General features: G+C 40.6%; 1 protein-coding gene across 1 annotated transcript in view; it reads right to left on the bottom strand.

Moving 5' to 3' along the window:
- Positions 1-2,655: 2,655 nt before the first annotated feature.
- ACAN (aggrecan) overlaps positions 2,656-22,008 on the bottom strand; it is a 70,636-nt gene continuing 51,283 nt past the window's right edge. The window contains exons 14-18 of the mRNA XM_087972770.1: positions 12,268-12,426; positions 9,285-9,367; positions 7,593-7,737; positions 6,211-6,393; positions 2,656-2,909 (exon numbers count right to left, since the gene is read on the bottom strand). Of these exons, the coding sequence (XP_087828896.1) occupies positions 2,833-2,909; positions 6,211-6,393; positions 7,593-7,737; positions 9,285-9,367; positions 12,268-12,426 (647 nt within the window). The 3' untranslated portion in view covers positions 2,656-2,832. The remainder of the gene's footprint in view (positions 2,910-6,210; positions 6,394-7,592; positions 7,738-9,284; positions 9,368-12,267; positions 12,427-22,008) is intronic.

Below are 22,008 nucleotides of genomic sequence, written 5' to 3' on the forward strand. Positions count from 1 at the left end.
TAGAAATAGCACTGAGGTGGGTAGTGGGATAACCATGATGAATCCTGAGCATTTTGGAGCAGAATGGAAAGAAAGTGTTGAAAAGTGAGATGCATTGGGCAGGGGGGTGGAAAGGAAATATGGGGAGAGGTGGAGGAGCCAAAGGAAAAAACTGGAAGGCTGATGGAAGGAACTTTGAATGAGCTGCATTCATCATAACTAATGAAAGGTCTCTGCTGTTTACAGCCCAGATCGAAACTCTCTGCCTAAATATTGAAATCAAATTAAACCACCCTCTTTATTTAAATCGTTTGCAGAGGTTGCTTTACTCTTCTTACCATTGAAGCCAGCCTCAGACTGCAGGAGACATTACCATGTTTAAGGGTGTTGACCCCCTTGCTGTGTGTAGGACAGCACAGGGTCTATTGGAGAATTGTATCTTCATCTCTTTCCTGCTTACTTTCCCAGTAGCTTTATACCAATAAAGGAGAATATTTGTAGCTCAAGGATGGAATGAGGGGGTCCTTGGTGGTTTCTGAACTAGGTGGTTTTCTTGCGGATGTTTTCATTAGCCAAATTAGGCAACATCATCAGTGCTAGTCCTGATGATGTTATCAGATGCTACCACTAGCACCAATGATGTTACCTAGTTTGGGTAATGAAATGCACCAAGAAAAGCACCAAGCTCAGATACTACCAAGGACTCCTAATTACACTTTGGTCATAAACGCTCGGTTACCTTCTCCCCACCCACATGCTTTAAATTTACTCCCCTGGTTTCACTCGGATATTGGGACTGTTTACAATTTCAGGATTATAAAATCTGAGTTTTCTACCACTATGCTGTGGAAGGTAAGCAAACACAAATGGATGAGCATTTTTAAATGTTTACAAACCCCTCCCCACTTATAAAAGGATGTACAAGACAGGAAGCGGCTTCAGTGAGAAATGTCAACTCATTACGATTGATTTTAGGTGCATCTTTTGAAGGGCCTTGTCATCTCCACACCTCCACATGAATCTTCTAAGCTAAGGGGTCTCATTTAGATGTGACCAAGCAGGGCATTTGATCTGCCCTACAATACCCACAAGCGGTGCACCATCATCTTTTAATAACCCCATAATCCCTTGCGGGGTGGAGTCTGGGCAACTGAATGGAGCTAGCAGAGTTTTTACTGGCCGGCTGCCCTTCCTGTTGCCAGTGTGGAGTTTAGTTCATTGTGCCCAGAGAATGAAATATCTGCCTCTACCTAGGATTGAACTCATAGCCTCCTGATTGTGAGGCAAGAGCTCCACCTCTAGGCCACCGCACCACTCACCCACAAGCGGTCCATGTAATCAAATACATTCATGCATCCAGGTGCATCTCCCTCCTCCCCCAGTGCATGCAAATAGCACCTCAGCCAGGTTAAATTACAACAATTTTTATTGTACAAGGATTCACCATAGCACTGACAGCAATAGGCTTGGCTCTTTTTTCATTCCAGAGCTGCTTTTTTTTTTTTGTGCACAGGACTTTAAAAGAAAAGATAAAATAAAATTCTGGGGCTCTTTTCCTGGGTGGCTTTTTCTTTTTTTCTTTTGCAAAATAAAAAAAGCTCTTCCTGGTTTTGTACAAGAGGTTTTGTACTCTTCCCACAGCCCCGCCCCCCTTCCTCATTGGATACAGAGCACATACCCAAAGCTGAATAACTACCAGCATTTCCAAGGCATTGGCAAGTCCATTTAAGTTACTGTAAAAACGACTCCTCTCGGTTTCCTCTCTGCTTTCAATTAATATAACACACACACATATATATTTTAAAAAATATAAATAGGTGTAGGGAATCTCAAGTGCCCTGCACCATTCCCTGTGAGAGAGAATATGCCATCTCAGGATGGGGAGCTGGTTCCGCCTGCTAGGTGTCCTAGGGACGAAAACTGCAGCAAGAAGAAACATAGGCATATGAAGTTGTGTTGCCATGCGCCCCAGCCTGCTTCCAGCCTGTTCCCGCAGAATCAAAATGGGGAGCGGGAGGAGAGGAACAAGTCAGAAGAGATGCAGCATCAGATTCAGCTAGGATGAAGGTCTGGAACTGAAAAAAGGCAGTAAGGTGTGGAGTTTTGTTCTGCCCCCTCCTCCACTTCTTACCTGCATTTGAGCGGCTCTGATGCTCTGGCTAATTTCAACTTCCACACGTTGATTTGACATTTTGCATTTATTTAAAAGAATGAACATATCCAAAACAAGCAATCACCATTTGCAACGATGGTGATGTATATTCGGGAGAACTGAAAAAGAGCTTCCCGGACTTTCCTCCCCTCCTTAACAATACTTTTACCCGCTTCTGCTTCTCTCTGTAGTTCCCAAACAATCCCATGATTTTTGCTGCAATCCGTGGAAAGGGGGGCTTTTGAAAAGTACTTGTCCACTCTGCAGTTTAAAAATTATGCTTCTTGTAAGATAAAAATCAGGATTTCCCCCTATCGTCCTCCTCCTCCTCCTCCTCCTCCTCCTCCTCCTCCTCCAAATAATCTATTTATTTAACTTAACCCTCTGTAACCCTCCCTTTCCCTTTCCCCATGAAGGCACAAAGATAGTTGGCTCTAACAATCATTATTTTTTTTTAAAAAAAATGCTGGAATTGTGTTCGCTTCCTATTTTGCAAAGGGTTTCCCCCTCCTCTCTCTCCCTTCTTTTTTTTTTTGTTCTTTTTCTTTATATGTACACATTGTTCCTTATATAATGAGACTTCCCCCCTTAAAAGCAACAACAATGAAAAATATATCAATTTTGTTAATATAACTGTTCCATAAATTCTCTGTCTTTGTCTGTCTGTCTCTGCTCCCCGATTGCTCTCTTGAAAGGGTTGATCATGCCGTCATCTTTCCATTGGTCCTTGATCGAGCCCGCGAGCTTCTTTTGTGTAGTCTGCGTTTATAGGTAGAGGCTGTGGGAGGAGACAGAGGGAAGAAAGGAGGCCTTCTTTACTCAGGAATGGTAGCTATACAGGCCTGGCTTGTCCTGGGTTGGATTGAATGAGATTTTCCCTCCCACTGGCTCTCTCGCTCTCTCCCTGTGGAAAAACACCACCGAGGCTGCAGTGTGTCGTCTCTTTGGCTGCCCATGGCGAGCGCACGATGGTGCCAGATTTTTTCCTCTTGCACAATTGTGCTTTTTCTTACTTTTGGACCCCCGGGAGTTGATGTATTAGTTGGGTGGGCAATTTCTCGATGCATTCGGGGGGCAGGTCGTGTCCTGCATTCTCCCTATCCCTCCACTCCTCCTTCCCACAAACAGATTTCAGGCCCTGCTGCCAGAGAGAATTCTGTTCCTGTCCTGTGGATGAGTTTTTTGAAGGGACCCAGATGGAGAGGGGGAGTTGTTTGTAAATGAAAGCCTTGTTAGCATTAAGAGTTAGGAAAATTTAATCTTTTGACCGCCTGGCTTAAAATGAAACAGGAGCTCTCCCCCCCACATCCAGCATTTTATGATGAGGATAGAAAATGGGCCAAGACTTTCTTGGAGCCTTGAAATCTAACCCCTAAGGCCGTGATGACAAACCTATGGCACGCATGCCGGAAGAGGCACGCAGAGCCATTTCTGCTGGCGTGCGAGAGGTCGCCCGGAAGAGCCCCACTGCGCATGTGTGCGTGCTCCCTGCCAGCTAGCTGATTGTTGGGTGTCTGCTGCACATGCAGGGAGACGCGCGTAGGGGAGATGCCCGTGGGAGCGGGATGTGCGGGGGGGTGTCCATGCATGCATGCGCTGAGGCGCACGGTGCAGGGATGGTTGCATGGACATGCGCAGAGGTATACGGTGCATGCGCGGGGGGGGCAGGGGTGTGTGCATTGCATCATGGGTGCAGGCACGTGCATGCGTGCGTGCGCACACACTTTTGGCATGCGAAGTAGAAAAGGTTAGCCATCACTGCCCTAAGGCATGCTTAGGCTATAAAAAAAAAAGGATTAGGGGAAGATGATAGCTGTCTTGGAGTACTTGAGAAGAAGGGATTGGCTTATTTTCCACAGCACTCAAGGGCAGGACAAGAATAATGGGTGGAACCTTGTTAAAGAGAGATCCAACTTAGAACTAAGGGAGAATTTTCTGACAATGAGAACAATTGATCAATGGAATAGCTTGTCTCCTGTGGGTGCTCCATCACTGGAGGTTTTCCAAAGTAGACCGGAGAACCATTTAACCGGGATGGTATAAGATCTCCTATCTTGAGCAGGGGGGTGGACTAGAAGACCTCAAAGGTCTCCTGCAGCCCTATGTTCTATGAAGAAGATTATGCTATCATTTCTAATAAAAGAACCAACTCGGATTATACAGATCCACACAGGCTGGACAGTTTTGTGGTATAGCTCAAATTCTCCAGCTGGCTTAGAATACTGTTCAAACAGAGAGTCAGTTTGTTGTAGAGGTAGATACCATGAATTCTACTCTTACTTTAGACACAAAATTAGCTGGGTGACCTTGGGCCAGACCTTCTCTTTCAGCTCCAGGGAGGTAGAGGCAATAGGAAAGCACTCTGCAAAATTTTGCCCGGAATACTGCAGGGACTTGTCCAGACATAATTATCAGGAGTGGACAGTGATTCAAGGGTGCATATGCACTCTCTCACGCACATTCAACAGCAATCTTACGTTGACCTCTGTGTGTGCAACGTTTGAAGAAAAGAAAAAAAATGCACGAATTGAGCAGGAAAATGACCAAGTCCTGCAGCTTAGGACCACTTTTCTTCTTTGCCTCTTGGTTTGTCCAAAACAAACCCATGCACCAAAAGATCAGGCTTTTATCTTGTCGAGAAGGAACCTCCTGCCTTTGTTCTTCTCCAAAATGCCATATTGCATGTGTTAGCAAACCGATTTCTGATTCAGTTTGGAGTCTTATTCCTTACATCCATCTTTTCGGATGTGTTTTGGGATGGCCATGCGATGCGCAATATGTGCTTACATGACCATTCCAGGAAATGTTGAGGATACGGTGTGGAGAATGAAGAGCTTGCACTGGAACTTCACATTTTTCTACCACTGACCAGTTGGCTGAGCTGAAAGGTTGAATTCCAAACCCCTGGAAGCCACTACTTTCACCCCTCTTTAATTTATACTCATCCTGTCTTGCGAGTTCCTCTACTTGCTCTGTTCTTGTACAATTCTGAGAAACCCAAGATTTATAGAAATTTGCTGAGGACCACATGTTGTCCAAGAAGACCTTGCCAACTATTGGCAATCCTTTAGTTAATTAAAGGGCTCAGTGCTCCATTACCAGCCAGCCCTTGCAGTCCAGCTTTTCTAGGAGATGTTTTGAGTCCGTAATCTTTGTAATGTTAAAGCTACTGTCAAGAGCATTTCCCCATGTAGGGAGAGGTTCTGTGGAGCAGCATGGATGTTAGAATGAATCATCTGATCGCTGCTAACAAGGAAAGAAAAGGTGGAACAGAAACTTGGTACACGAGGGATGCTTTGTAGCAGCACAGGCATTGTCTTAATTGAAAGCAGGTTTACATCTCATTTGTGGAAAGTCTTTCAGGGATTTCCCTCCTAATTAAAAGAACATTACAAATGAGTAGGTGGTTCATACAAATAGTGTGAACAGGATCAAGAGAAGCAAGGAATCTGCTGCAGCTCTAACTCTATCAGGAGGAAAGACAGTATGTCTCCTTCTACTTTATTTTCTCCCTAGTCGTCTACTTCACTGAGTCACCCCAGGCAAATAATACCCAAACTTTACCTCCCCTCCTTTTTTTAAAATCCAGAAATACTTAATATAGATGGTCACATGCTAGCTGGCTAGTCAGAACTAACCCATTTGATTTGTAAACCAAGCTAATACAAACCCAGAAAATTTAATTAATTAACATCATGCCTATATCTAATCCAGTTGAATCAATATTATTGTAAATTTCCATTTGGGCTGCTATCATCATCATCTTCTTTTAACGACCCCCCATAATCCTTTCCAGGGTGGAGTCTGAGCAACTGAATGGAGCTAGCACAGTGTTTACTGGCTGGATGCCTTTCCTGTCGCTAATGTAGAGTTTTATTCAGCACATATATTCTCATTGTGCCCAGAGAATGAAATATCTGCCTCTACCTAGAATCGAACTCACAGCCTCCTGATTGGGAGGTAAGAGCTCCACCTCTAGGTCACTGCACCACTCTCTCTTTGGGCTACTATACCCTCCTTCTATTGATTATAAGGGAAAGGGTACAAATGCTGAAAGTTCATTAGAAAACCTTACGTACGGTCTATACAGGCTATCCGAGGCTCTTCCCACTGTCCATTTGATTGGCATCGGATGATGGGCACATTGCGCTGTAGGTAACCCTGACTGCACTGGTAGCGCACCATAGCATTGATCTCATAGCGATCTTTCTTCTTGCCAAAGTGCCTGGCATTCTCAACTGCAGGAGGATCTCCACAAGCAACTGGGGAAGAAAAGGACATTTTTAAAAATTGCTTTCTGCTCAAAGCTAATAGAATGCTCCTAGCTGCTACTGTCATTAAAATGTCTGATCATCAGAATGCAGCAGACCATATAAACACAGTCAAAGGCTTGAAAATGTATAGTATCAATATGACTTTGTGTCTGGACTCTAAACCATCTTAGTTTCTTGGAACGTCTGATTGTCTTGCAGCTTAACCCAGAAAATTGTAATTTTTCATGTTTATGTTTCAACCTCTGGCCTTGTTTTAGAATTGTGGTTTGGCCCACTAACCTTACCACAAGTGCATTGTGCTGGTTTTTGATCTGATCTTGCCACTTGAAGGCAAACAGGATAATATTTAGCTGTATACCAAAGTATCAGGGCAACTTTGAAGTGATAAGGCACTCCAGTGGGAATTGAGTCAGTGGTAAGAATAACGTGACTTTTACAGAAGAAGATCCTTAGATATTACAAATAAGATCAGGAGTGGCTTGAGAGAGACTTAGGGAAACAACGGCCCGAGAACTAGTAGCACTGCAGCAAATGGTTATGCTTCAATTTCCCATAGTGTCATAATTCAATGTGGTGTGGAAGCATCGTAGGACATTTAAGTAAAGACTAGACCCAGCTATGTGGTGCTGATTGCAACATTAGGCCAGAAACTACAGCTTGGGAAATGTGCTATGGCCTTTCTTTATTAACTCCAGGAGACATGGATTATAATCTTCTCAAACTGTCATCCCAGAAAGAAGAACAAAGATCACACAAGGCATGAAGCAGGCAGAGAATTGTACCTGAGAAATGCATGTACCCTGGAGAAGTCCAAAATGAAGACATGTTAAATTACCTGGAAGAGGCCCATGAATGTAGCGCTTGTAGCAATATCCTTAGAATGAATTATTGCTTCCAAGAGGCCTGTTTTCTACAACTGGTTATGATTAGCATGTGTTGGAACAGAGCCAGCAGCTTTCAATATTTCATTTTCAGCTGCTGGGACAGCCTGTCCTTGGATGTGCCATGTCCTTCTCCTCAAGTTCTTGCCTCACTGCTTAGCACCCTTAATCATTGCTCAGCCCTGACAGTGGCTTACTATTCTGCCCTCAGGATCTTGACTGCTGAGATGCAAGCCTTTTTGCAGTCGTAGTCTTGGATTGCTTGAATGGGCTGTAAGACCTTTTGCACAGGACATTGAGCCTCACCTGTTCCTTTCTTGCAAGTGAACGGGAGGTGGTAATTGCATGGCACATCATTCCATTCCCCTTTCTCATGCCAGATCATAACCACGCAGTCTTCGTCTTTGGCAAAAAAGTTATCCGGCTGGTTAGGTCGCCAGTTCTCATATTGCTAAGGAAAGAGAGAAAAAGATCTGGAGTAAAATAGAGAGCCAGATGAAATGGGGGGAGGGCAAGGGGAGAAGGAACAAAGTTGAATAGCATAGCATAGCATAGCATAGCATAGCATAGCATAGCATAACAGATTTGGAAGGGACCTTGGAGGTCTTCTAGTCCAACCCCCAGCTTAGGCAGGAAACTCTATACCATTTCAGACAATGGTTATCCAATCTCTTCTTAAAAACTTCCAGTGTTGGAGCATTCACAACTTCTGGAGGCAACTTGTTCCACTGGTTAATTGTTCTAACTATCAGGAAATTTCTCCTTAGTTCTGGATTACTTCTCTCCTTGATTAGTTTCCACCCATTGCTTTTTGTCCTTCCCTCAGGTGCTTTGGAGAATAGCTTGACTCCCTCTTCTTTGTGGCAACCCCTCAGATATTACAACACTGCTATCATGTCATCTCTAGTCCTTCTTTTCATCAAACTAGACATACCCAATTTCAACAACCGTTCTATGTTTTAGCCTCCAGTCCCCTAATCATCTTTGTTGCTCTGTACTTTGTTGCTTTCTAGAGTCTCCAAATCTTTTTTACATCGTGGCGACCAAAACTGGATGCAGTATTCCAAGTGTGGCCTTACTAAGGCATGATAAAGTAGTATTAACACTTCATGTGATCTTGATTCTATACCTCTGTTTATGCAGTCTAGAATTGTGTTGGCTTTTTTGGCAGCTGCAGCACATGCCTGGTTCATACTTAAATGGTTGTCCACTAGGACTGCGAGATCTCTCTCACAGTTATTACTATTGAGCAAGGTACCACATATACTGTACCTATGCTTTTGAGGAAAGAAGTCATGAGATCTTTCACAGTTCTCCATTTTTTTAAAAGTTAGAAGCAGTTGCAGCTTTCCCATAAAGTGCTTTTGCCCTATAACGCTGGAATTTGAGGGTCATAATCTGCTTGCTAGGTAGCTCTGTATTTTTCCCACCAAGCCTCACAAGCAACTTTTGAGGAAGAAAGGAATTTTAATTAAGGAAAATGCCTAATCCATCTGCTTTGAGATACCCAACCTCTTTTTTGGACCATGGATTATTTTGGTGTCTGAGGGCTACATTCTAAAGGGGGCATTTCTAAGATTAAAGATGGAGCCAAAATCAATACTGATTTAATTTGGTCGCCCTCTCAATATTAGTAAAAATGGAAAGACACCATGAGTAACATTACCCCCTGCATATTTAATCATTTCCCTCCTGTAACATTAAAAATAATTATTTGGTTGGTTCTGTAAGTTATTGCTAAGACTTTGGGCTGCTCTAGGAAGATCTGGGGACTTGGCTAATATATTGTACTTCTAGAGTAAGAAGGGTGATTTGTATCAATGCTACAAACATAGCTCTATTTCCCATACTTCCTCCTGTCCTGTCCGTATAGTGTTTTCTCATATTGGCAGTCCCCAAATAATAAGAATCCTGTTGGATTCTTGGATTTCTGAAGCATTGATTTCCCAACAGTCCAGAAACATCTCTATATTTGATATCTTCCAGAGTTTAACTTACAAGAGAATGTCCATCAGACCAGCGAAAGTCATCTTCTACAGCTCGGTCACTTAGCCCAACCCACTGGTAGTTCTGTGCATTGCCTAGATAACATACAGAGAAAGAGAAATTAACAATGAATGCTGGTTTATTTGGAGGCAGAGGATGAGTCTCTGGACTTGGAGCCTAAGAGCAAGATTCAAACTAAACTAAGGAGCACTTCAAATTCAATACAAAAAGATGCTTTGGAACATCAAAATTGATACAAGACCTTTATTATTGTCCCAAAGGTGCTTTTTCAAGAGGCAACTGGACTTTCTGGTTTTTCTTGGAAGATGTTTTGCTTCTCATCTGAGAAGCTTTGCAAAATGTCTTCAAAGAAAAAACAGGAAGTCCAGTTGCCTCTTGAAAAAGCACCTTTGGGGAAACCATGGCCTGGATGACTGAGAATCTCCATAAACCTTCATTTCTGATACACAGTCTTTTTTGGTGGGGAGAAGAGTCAAGCTGAATGTTAATTAACAGGATACACAACTGGATCCTACTTTTATTTTTCAAAACAACAAGCAAGGTGGAATAATTTTGAAAGAGTTCAGAGACTTTTTCAAGCTCAGATCATCTCTCTCCTGGAGACATCCATGGAGTTTTGTTGGCAGGTTTGGTTTTTCTTCTAACCAGATGTTCTGACCTTACTTTTCTTGTCTGCCAGTTACTGCAGAAGAAAACTCCAGTCATTTCAGAAACTCACAAGCTTAAATTGGTTGCCCTCTCCGGAAAGCCTCCAGGACTATGGAGAGGTTTTTTTTAAAAATGGGGATAATTGTATGATATAGCCTGAGCCTCCTTGGATAAATAAGACCAAGTAAAATTTCTTTCTTCAAATAATGATTTCCTCTTCTTCTTATGCCTAAAGAGCAATGACTTGCCCAGTGATAAAACTGTGGTAAACTAATTGTGCCTGACTTCAGTCATTACTCATTTTCTTAAAATAGTTTCATATTTATTTTTTCTATGAGTATTAAAAAGCTACTATGGATCCCTGTAAAAGATTGATTTTCTCCCAGCAAAATCAATGATGATTAACACTGGTTTGTTCAAACCAGATTTTCATTTTCTGAGTCAGCATTGGCAAGAATTTGAACAGATGAGTAATAGCAATAGCACTTAGACTTACCGTATATACCCCTTTATGTGCCACTGAGGCTCAGTAATGAGTACCACAGATTGGGAACAGTGATCAAAAGACTCAGTTTTACAGGCATACCCAGCTGGCTTTATGGGGTGGGTGCTGAACACCCAGATGGAAGCTTCTAGATGTTCTTATGAATTGTAAACCATGGGTCTATGCAAACCATCAGTTTAGAAACACGACTAGTCAATTGGAATCTGAATTGATCTGAAGCTTCAAATTGGATGCCTCTGAATTGATTTGGATCTTAATCGGCAATTCAGGGGCCTTTTGCATCTGGGGAAAAGCACTTGTGCCAAATTATTTCAGAAGTCTGAATTAGGTCAAGTCAGGTCTTTGAATCCATTTGAAAATCCAAATTACATTGTGAATGATTTACAGACCTCTAGCACACCATTACATCCATATCAAATAGTTTTCTAAAATGGTCCATTTTTCATTATCAATAAATGAAAGGTCTCTTTAAATGGTATGGTTTTTTTAATAGAAAAAAAAAAAACAGACATCCTCATACGGTATCATATAGCCCAAAGGTGTACTAAAGTACCTAATATCCAGAACCATTTTATTAAAAAAAAATCAACTGCAAGGTCAAATGCATATATTCTTAACTTTTCTGGCATATTTTATTATAAACTACTAGGTATTTTCTTTTCTTTCTTGTAATTGCATATATTTTGGGAACCTTTCTTGTTATACTTTACTTAGAAATTATTGATTTCTCTAAACCTAATCTACTTGCTAATTGTGAAGTTTTAATTGGGCTCCCATGGCTTCTATATTCTATTTATGTGAGAGATTTCATAGCCTCCCATCTTATTATCAAGTTTGACATTCTTTTTAAAATAAATAAAAATTAAGCTCTGAAATGCATGTTTTGCTGCTTGATCAATGTTAATATAGAGTGAAGACATACAACTATTTTAGCTGTTTTAGTGATCTATCAAATTTCCACGCAGTTTTTATTTCTAAAGTGAAAAATTTATGAATTCAATAAGCAACATTCAAATAGACTGAAAAAAGCAAGGGAAAAATGGATGAAATGAATGCAAGACATTAAAGCCCAAATTTGTTATTAATGATGAATTTATGACACCCCCCAAAGTTTTACATACTTCAATTTTCCATAGTAAATAAAACTAATAACTTATATAATTTCAAGTTGTTTGGATATTCAAAAGACATTCAATACTTAGATTAAAAAGAATCTCAAACACTTCCCTCCAGAAAAGTAGACTGCCAGCAATTTACATATCACAGAGACTGCCAGCAATTTACATATCACAGTTTAAGAACCTAAAGTCTAGTCCAATCTAGCTTGTCCCATAATAATTACTGAATATCAACTGAATGGTGATATATTTAGCACATTTACAATGCATCTAATTACTTACTGAAATTCTTTGGGTGGATTAGAACATGAATAAAATATTACATTTCGTTTTGAAATAGAATTTGAAAATTTGGAATATAATGCAACTGAAAAGATTACTAAAATGGAAATACAAGAGATAAATAGGTTGATAGATTAACTTGTGGCTCCGTCCACTGAAATATTGCCAACTTTGATTTTAACACAGCTTTTGTGCACTACATTTCATGATCATAATATACAATAGCACTGATGCAGTCTATTAAAATACTTAAATCACTTAAAGGCTGAGACATGAAAAGTCAATCTATCTAGACAACCCATTTCTCCTAAGTGAAATTCAGAATTAGTACTGTATTCTGTATCAGTGTTGTAATCCTAGAAGTTCATTGGTTTTGGGGTATTTTTATTTTTTTAAAGAAATGTCAAGTTGCCATACTTACTGTTCACGAATTCTTGCTCTTCAGGTGTGATGATACTGCTCAGGTGGGATTGATGTTTTCTGCATAGTTTCTCTGCCTCCATCCAGGTGAGTTTCTCTTCAAAATGCTTGTAGCAGTTACCTTGAAATTTAGTCCAGCCTGTTTCACATTCTGCCAGATCTAGACATGAACACAAAAAGATCATATGAAGAAGAATCAAAGCAGAGAGCGACATTTAACCCCTTCCAAATCTCTTTGTAGAAAATTTGATGGTAGTTGACTCAGAAGTTGTGTAAAATTTACCTGTTTTCTCCAAAAACAAAGAATTACTGATTTCTTGCCAATGAATGACATCCCTTTAAGATAAAGGGTATTGCAGAGTTTATTAGAACTGCCAAAAGGTTTGACAGACATCTAAAACTATAGAACTTCTATCTAAGGAAATATTCAGATTATGAGCTAGTGAAAAAAAAATCCTGCAGGATATTCTTTAATAACTTGATATATGTTGTGGATAAATTAATCCATACAATTTCCTTAAGAGGGAATATGAAATTAAAAAAAACCAGTTCCATGTGCTTGTGGATTTAATTGTTGTGCCCTTTGCATTTTCTCACATGCAAAGGGCACCTAAAGTTTTACACTGTATATGCATGCATTTCATCAGTTTATGTGACTGCCCAGCTTGCAAACTGTGACTGTGGGATCTATAATTGTCTAGAAGAGATTTTTTAACAGATTAACAGAGTAGAAAGGGACCTTGTAGGTCATCTAGTCCAACCCCCTGCCCAAGCAGATCCTACACCATTTCTGACAGGTGGCAGTCCAGTCTCTTCTTGAAAGCTTCCAGTGATGAAGCTCCCATAACTTCCAAAGGCAACTTCTGTTCCATTGGTTTAATTGCTCTCACTGTCAGAAAATTTCTCCTTATTTTCAGGTTGAATCTCTCCTTGTTCAGTTCCATCCATTATTCCTTGTCTAGCTTTCAGATGCTTTGGAAATTAGCTTGACCCCCCCCCCTCCTCTCTGTGGCAACCCCTCAAATATTAGGTGACTGCTATCATATCTCCCCTGGTCCTTCTCTTCACTAGACTAGCCATGCCCATTTAAACGTAATAAAGTAATAAAACATAAAAAGAATAGTAAGGACATAGTAAGAACAGCTTGTCTTCAGAAGTTGTGGGTGCCCCATCAATGGATGTTTTTAAGAAGACGTTGGACATCACTTGTCTAAAATGATTTAGGATCTCCTGCTTGAGCAGAAGACCTCCAAAGTTCCTTCCGACTGTGATATTCTGTGATATGTATCAAAAGTTATTCTCTTAGACCAACATCCTAGCTCAATGCCAGGAGAAACCCAGATTTTCAAGCCTTATGAAGGCCACCAAGGTCAGGCCCATCTGAATATCAGCAGGTATGCTATGCCATAGGGCAGAGAAGATCTGCCATCTGTTGGCAGTGTTTCATTGAGGATTATGTCTACCATCTAAAATGTACTATTTCATACTTATGTACTTTGCATTGCATAGAGGCATACTGCGTTCTTGTCCTTTTAAATAAATAAACCTTCTAATTTTGTTCTGAAATCATAAGTGCAGAGATCTCAATATATTTGATTTTTTTGTCCCTAAGCATCTCAGTAGTCAGAGACGAGTCTACATTTTCTGTGAGGGAGACAAATAAACAGGAACCTTTTGTAATGAGAGATGAAAGATGAACACAATCATAACATTATTAATGCCAAGTAGAACAGAATAAGTACGTGTTTTCTCTTCTCCTTGTTTTCTACTTCTAAAAATAAGTACCCTTTTATAGAAGACAGAGATGAAGGACCTAATAGATACATCTTAAGTACATCTGATACACAGAAAGTTATTTTTTGGCTCTCACTCTTCACAGCTTTTTCCCCTATGAATAATTGTCAGGCAATTTTGTCCCTCTCAAATTCACCATGGTGCAAATAAAAGCTTGAATACTGGTAGTCCTCCACTTACAACAATTCATTTAGTGACCGTTTGAAGTTACAACAGCATTGAAAAAAGTGATTTATGACAATTTTTCCACACTTACAACCATTGCAGCATCCCCATGGTTACATGATCAAAATTCAGAGCCTTGACAGCTGACTCATATTTATGATGGTTGCAATGTCCCGGGTGATCATGTGATCACCTTTTACGACCTTCTGTTCTGACCCAACCAGGTTCCCAAAGAGCAAACACAGACAAAGGCAGCAGCCCCCACCTTTTAAGGTTTAATAATGAATTCTGTTCTGAAGGCTGCTTTCCACTAATTAACTCCGACAAGAAAAAGCCTTGCCAAGTTGTTTGTCAAGGCTGCCAAAAACTCAGAGATAAGAACTAATTTACAAAATCCTCCAAACACGAACTAAGATGTCCACCAGTTGAGTTTAAGAGCTTCTTTGCTTTCTGCAAAGAACACTTTTTCAAACCTGGCTTTTATCCTCTTGAGGGAGGGGCCTGTGCTGCTGTAATTATTCTTTCCTCCAAGTAATCCTTCGTGCATGCGCATTTGGCACAGGCTCCTCGGGAACCTCCTCATCACTGCTGCCAGCCCCCACAATCTTTGAAGGTAGCAGTTCATTCCCTGATGGTCCTGGCCCCTAATCAGAGTCCTCGCTCTCCTCAGCCATCTGCATCTGCTGCTGGCTAACCACAACACCTTCTGACCAGTGGTGGGATTCAAATATTTTTAATCCCTGGTTCGGTGGGCGTGGCTTGGTGGGCACATTTTGCGCACGTGCACACACTTTACATGCGTGCATGTGCCAAACATGCACTTTGCACAGGCATAGAGGTGTTCTAACTTGCCTCCTGCAAGCTTGCACGATCCCGGTCGCTTCAGCAGCTGCCACGTGGCATTCTTCTGTGCCGCGCAAAGCAGCTGCGCTTCAAATTCAGAGGATAAAGGTGAGTATGGGAGCCCAGGTGGGTGGGTGGGCCCAACAGCAGAGCAGTGGAGAGAACTGGTTCGGTCTCCACTACTCATTGCTGCTATCGGCTCGGCAGAACCGGGCCAAACTGGTAGAATACCACCACTGCTTCTGACAAGCAAAGCCTAATTCACTTAACAACTGCGTGAATAACTTAACAACTGCAGTGATTCACTTAACAACTGCTAAGAAAGGTCATGAAATGGGGCAAAACTCCCTAAACAACTGTCTCCCTTCCCAACAGAAGTTTGGGGCTCCATTGTCTTCGTAATTTGAGGACTCCCTATAATTCAGATTTCCTTTTTCTGTAGGGAGGCTTCCAAAAGCTGTTAGCTGAGCACGCATTCAAGCATCCATACATTGTTGTGGCTCGCATTTTGAATACAAACCAGTCTATTTTGCAAGACAAAGGGGAAAGCAATTATCTGTCTGTTTTCTCTCACAACTTCCAAGGTTCCACCGTACAGCTTTGATCAAGGTATGCATACGGAAATAGATGCTTAGGGAACGAAGAGTACCAAAAGAAGAAGCACTTGAATAAAATGCATAATTTTCAGGGAAAATTGCTTCTAACAAAGGATATGATTTTTCAAGTGGCAGTTGTAATTGAGGTTGAGGGAGAATTGCCTATAGATTTAGCTATAAGGTTTTCTCTGCTTATGAAAAATGGTAATACAAACAGTCAGGTATCTTAGAGCTTCAGAGACACATGCACACACACCCAACACTAAAGTGGGGATTGCTTTTGGATAACAGTGTGATAACAAACATCTCCCTTGCTCTCTGCCAAGTTCCCTATCCTACCCTACCCTACCCTATCCTATCCTATCCTATCCTAAGAGTTGTGATGGTGCAATTTGGCAGTTCGAATCTCACCAGGCTCAAGGTTGATGCAGCCTTTCATTCTTCCGAGGTCGGTAAAATGAGGACCTAGATTTTTGATGGCAATAGGCTGACACTGTAAAACCACTTAGAGGGGGCTGTAAAAGCACTGTGAAGCAGTATATAAGTCTAAGTGCTATTGCTAAGTGCTATTGCTGTCGGCCTTTAAACTTTTAAAATAAACCTCTGAATTAAATATTTCCAGCAGTGGTTGTTTGCATCCTGGGCCACATAGACATTCTTAGAAAACAAATATATAGTGGATGATGGCACCCCATTGCTGTGTTTGAAAATGTGCCTTTCCGCGCATAAAAATGGATGAAGGCATGCCGGGAGCATCATATATATCATGACTGACCAACCTTGGCAACTTAAGACCTGTAGACTTCAACTCCCAGAATTCCCCAGCCTGGCTGGCTGGCTGTGGAATTCTTGAAGTCCACAGGTCTTAAAGGTGCCAAGGTTGGACACCCCTGCTATATATGCTAGCTGTCAGGCTTATTTCAATGGTGGCCATCAGTCCCAAAGTTGGTGGATGTCTAGCTCAAAGTGTGCAAATAGTTCTCACCTATCACCCGCAATTGGGACTGGTAACTCTGTCACTACATGATGCACTTGTTAAGTGCAGTCTCACATAACTACAACTTGCAACTTGCTGGTGGCTTCTCCATTGACTTTATTTTAGTCCTGGTGGCACAGTGGTTAGAATGCAATATTGCAGGCTAATTCTGCAGACTGCCAGAAGTCCGATCCTGACCAGCTCAAGGTTGACTTAGCCTTCCATCCTTCTGAGGTCAGTAAAATGAGGACCCAGATTGTTGGGAGGCAATAGGCTGACTCTGTAAACCACTTAGAGAGGGCTATAAAGCACCGTGAAGTGGTATGTAAATCTAAGTGCTATTGCTATTGCTATAAAGCACTATGAAGTGGTATATAAGTCTAAGTGCTATTGCTATGTAAAGCACTATGAAGTGGTATATAAGTCTCAGTGCTATTGCTATGTAAAGCACTATGACGCTGAATATAATTCTAATTACTATGCCTATTGCTATTGCAGGCTAAATCTGCCTACTGCTGGCAGTTTGATCCTGACCAGCTCAAGGTTGATTCAGCCTTCCATCCTTTCAAGGTCGCTAAAATGAGGACCCAGGTTATTGGGGGCAAGATGCTGACTCTGTAAATTGCTTAGAGAGGGCTGGAAAGCACTATGAAGTGGTATATAAGTCTAAGTGCTATTGCTTGTTGGAAGCCAGCTATGATTACCAATGGCAATCATGTGACCAAGTCATAATCACGTGACAGCGGAGATGCTATGATAGCTACACCTTGAGGGCCAATTGCAATGATTCTTCTTCAGTGTCCTTTTAACAGCGAAAGCTCCCTGAGAAAGTGAAGGACCAGCTGCATCAAATAGTAAAGACTTCTCAAAATGAAGCTGTATTCCTCAGGATTGCACAAACATATCCCTGTTATCTATTAACTGGCAATAATATAGAAATGGTGTATTATTCTGTGATGAAAAGAATTATGGAACAGGTCTCGGACTTTGCAGCAGGATAACTTGGAAAACAGAATTCGTTATGGGAGAAGAAACTGGCAAAAGAAAGATCAAATTTAGAAGTAAGCAGAATGAGGCTGAGGGCTTTGGGAAAAAAAAGAACAATTCTCAAATTCTCCTTCCCTATCGGAAAGACGGTAGGCCAGAAGTTCAGAAAACTCCTAACTCCTCCTTCATCCTAAGTCCCAGCCATTCCAGTCAGATGATTTGGAGCAAATGGCATGCAACCTTCTCTGCCTGTGAGAGCAGCCATAGAAACCCAAACTCACTGCCTGTGCCCCAATTAGAACCATGGCACACAAACAGAAGCAGCATGTATACATCCACCTGATTAGAATATTCTTTTATAACAAAATGCAATATGTACTCCAATTAATCCCTGAAGAGAAAGTGCACACAAACACGAGATGCTCGTTCATTATGCAGGAGAAAATACAGATCTTCTCCATGGCCTATACTAGTGAAGGGATTGAAAAATTCCCTATAGAAGCTATAGGTGTTTCCTTTGTATGAGCTTAGAAGCACTCTCAACATTTCCGGATGGTTTCCATGTTGGCCCCAGCCAGGCCTGACTCTGTTGAACTTCCAAGCCTTCGTGTGTTTGACTGAGGTCAATGGTAGGTAGCAACAGCACTTAGACTTATATATACCACTCCACAGTGCTTTCCAGCCTTCTCTAAGCAGTTTACAGAGTCAACAACAAACTGGCTCCTCATTTTATCCACCTCAGAAAGATTGAAGGCTGACTTCTGGTTAGGGCTTCTTTGGTGATGGACCAAAATCCGTGATCGTGCGCAGTTTCGATCCATGCTCGCTGCTGGAGTGCCCCGAGCTGGCTGGATTTGGGGGCTAAGCCACCCCGTAGAGGTGGTGAAGAGGGGGGAGATTGCTAGCAGGGTCGAGGAGAGCTGCATCTCTCCTCCCCAGCTGGCCATTACTCCCTTTCCCAAAGGCGGTTGCAGCAGTGGTCAGAAATGGACACCTCAAAGAAGAACCCGACCAGAAAAGATTGTGTAGGAGGAAGATAAGAAGAGAAAGCTTTGACTGACCGGGTTGAATTGAAAAAGCAACAACATAAGGGACCCTGGTATTTGAACTATAAAAACATTGTTCCCAAAGAAAATTTCTGAAGCAGCGAAGGAGAGAGAGAAGGGAAAAGATTTGGGTTTTTTTTCTTTCCTTCTCCATACTGATAGCTAAGAGACTTAAGTAAGAAATTGAAAAAAACTCCCTTTGACATTAATAGGCATTTAAGCTGCAAATAAAATGTCAAAGGGATAATAAATATTTCTTGGATATTTAAAAACTTTTAAAAGAAGGAAAGGAGAGAAAAGGAAAGAACAAAAGGGTGGGATCTGGAAAAATGGAGGAGACCACCTGGAAGTAAAAGGAATTAACAGTGAAACCTTAACAAGATTCCTAAAAAATACATTCTAACTGAAACTTTGTAACAAGATAATAGAACCCCAGGAAGAGAAAGTGGAAAAAAAGAAACAAGAAGAAACAGCTTTGGACTATTTGGATTACTTGGTGATTTTTGGACTTTTGGTTATTGGATTTAAATGACTAAAATCAATTGGGTGGTTGTTTAAAAGTGTTTAAAATGGCATCACTCTTGGAACAACCAAAAATGGAACTTAAAAAACAGAAAGAAGATGCACAAGAAGGAAGAGGTTTATTTGGCTTTGTATTTCAATTTTTAGAAATGGAGATCTTGAACTATGAGAAACAACAAGAAATGCTTGAAGAACAAGAACGGCAGGACAAAGAAACCATCTTTAATGATCAAGTAATTCTATGTGAGGGAAAAAAGGAAAGGGGGGAAAGAGAGTGAAAAATTTAAGATTTGAAAAAACAACTAAAAAAAGTAACAGTTTGAAAAGCAGTTACAATATTAGGAAGAAACAGAAGAGAGGATTACAGAAGAGAGAATTAGAATTAGAGAGACAAGGGGTCAAAAAGGGGAGGGAGAAGAAGAGGGGGAAGAAGGAAAGGAAAAGAAGTTATAAAGGACAGAAACAGGATATAGAGAAACAGAGAAAACGTACAAGGATTAAAGATATAAGCCCTATTTAGAAGACATAGAGATAATGGGTGAAAATTCAATTGAAAGAGAGGATTCTGCAAGGGTACATAAGATAGCATTGCTATATTAGAAATAAATTTAGAAAATATGAAACAAGTGTGATTAAAGTGATAGATAAAATACTTATTGTAATGGAATGGAATGTTTGTTAATAAATAAATGAAATAAAGAGAATGAGAGAATGAAATTAGGAAAGGATGGGTACATTTTAATTGTTATTAATGATTTATAAAAATTTAAGTGAAGAGAAATATGAAAAAATATGGAAATATTACAAGTGTTCCTAAGGATGTATGATATTTAATAGAAAAGAAATGTTAAAGATGTTAATTAACATTAGTGAAAGATTGTAACTAACATTAATGGTGGAGCCGAATTGGAATAGAATGAGTATTTTATGTATTATTGTTATATATATATATATATACACACACACACACACACACACACACACACACACACACACACACACACACACACACACACACACACACACATATATATATATATATATATATATATATATATATATATATATATATATATAATCTTTAAGAACTTAGTGTGTATTTTAAGAATGTACCAAGCAGAATTCAATTGGCAAAAGTTATGTGTTATAAAATAGAGGTTAGATATTGAATGTTATAATTGTAAAGGCATAAATTGAAGTTTAAATAAGATCTGAATGGACAAAAATTAAAAGATACAAAGGTGTCATACTCCAATCAATAACTACAGGGGAAAACTTGTTTAATGAGAAAAGAAAATATGAAATTGAAACAGGACAGACAAAAGTATAAACATAATGATTAGAAAGATATTGAAACTTAGAAAAAGATATGTAATTGAACTTAAAAAGGAATGAGATAATCAAAAACAAGGTTGAGAAAACTAAGAGAAGGGAAAAATCACTGAGAAAATGCTAAAATAGTAATAAGTTATGGAATAGAATACAAAGATGAATATGAAATTGAGTTTGTGTCTGTATGGAAAAGTGACAACCCGGGATCATGCTATTCTCAAAAGATATTTTGTTTGTGTTATGTTTTGTGAAAACCCAAATAAATTTTTTTACAAAAAATAAAGAAGAAGAAGAAAGATTGAAGGCTGAGTCAACCTTGAGCCTGGTGAGAATTGAACTGCCGAAATGTTGGCAGCGGGCAATCCACAGAAGTAGCCTGCAATACTGTATTCCAACCACTGTGCCACCACTCATGATAGATCATGATAAGAGCCCTAGTGGTGCAGTGGTTAGAATGCAGTATTGCAGGCTAACTCTGCTCACAGCCAGGAGTTCAATCCTGACCGGTTCAAGGTTGACTCAGCCTTCCATCCTTCTGAGGTTGTTAAAATGAGGACCCAGATAGTTGGGGGGCAATATGCTGACATTGTAAACCTCCCAGAGAGTGCTGTAAAGCATTAGGGGGCAGTATGTAAGTCTAAGTACTACTGCTATAAGAATTTTTCCCCCTCCCTGCCACCTCCAGCAACAGATATTTTAGGAGTTAATTGTGAGGAGATGAGAAAAGGTCGCAATACAATAGTACTAGATGTATATGTGTTAGATTGTCTTCGCCCCCAACCCCCTATGAAAAAAAGAAGGGATATACAGTTAGTAGAGTTAGCTGAAGCTGGGTAAGGTAGCAGGCCATACCAATGTCACAGAGGTTCCCTCCGTAGCTGGGAAGGCATAAGCATATGAAAGTGTGGATGCCATCAACACAGGTAGCTCCATTCAGACAGGGGTTGGAGTGGCACTCATCAATGTCTGGAAGAAATCAAGGGCTGCCATTAGGACTTTGGCTGGGCAGAAAGTCCACAAAAGGAGACTGGGTTTTCTTGATTTAACCAGAATATAGAAGGAAGCAGAAGTATACCAAAGGATTCGTAGAGGCAACAAGACACATTTGGAGTTGCATTAACAGAGTAAATGCCACTTAAGTTGCATTAACATAGGGATACAATCAAAATCAAGTGAGGTACTAATACCATTCTATACAGCCTTAGTAAGACCACACCTAGAGTACTGCATCCAGTTTTGGTCCCCACACTATAAAAAAGATGTTGAGACTCTAGAAAAAATACAGAGAAGAGCAACCAGGATGATGAGGGGACTGGAGGCTAAAACATATGAAGAACAGTTATAGGAACCGAGCATGGCTAATCTAGGGAAGAGAAGGGCCAGGGGAGACAGGATAGCACTCTTCCAATATTTGAGGGGCTGCCATAGAGAGGAGGGGGTGGGCCAAACTATTTTCTAAAGCATCTGAAGGCCAGACAAGG

The sequence above is a fragment of the Notechis scutatus genome, chromosome 11 (assembly GCF_049901735.1).
Source record: "Notechis scutatus isolate UNSWTSFEM ecotype Mainland chromosome 11, rNotScu1.2, whole genome shotgun sequence".
Classification (NCBI taxonomy): Eukaryota; Metazoa; Chordata; class Lepidosauria; order Squamata; family Elapidae; genus Notechis; species Notechis scutatus.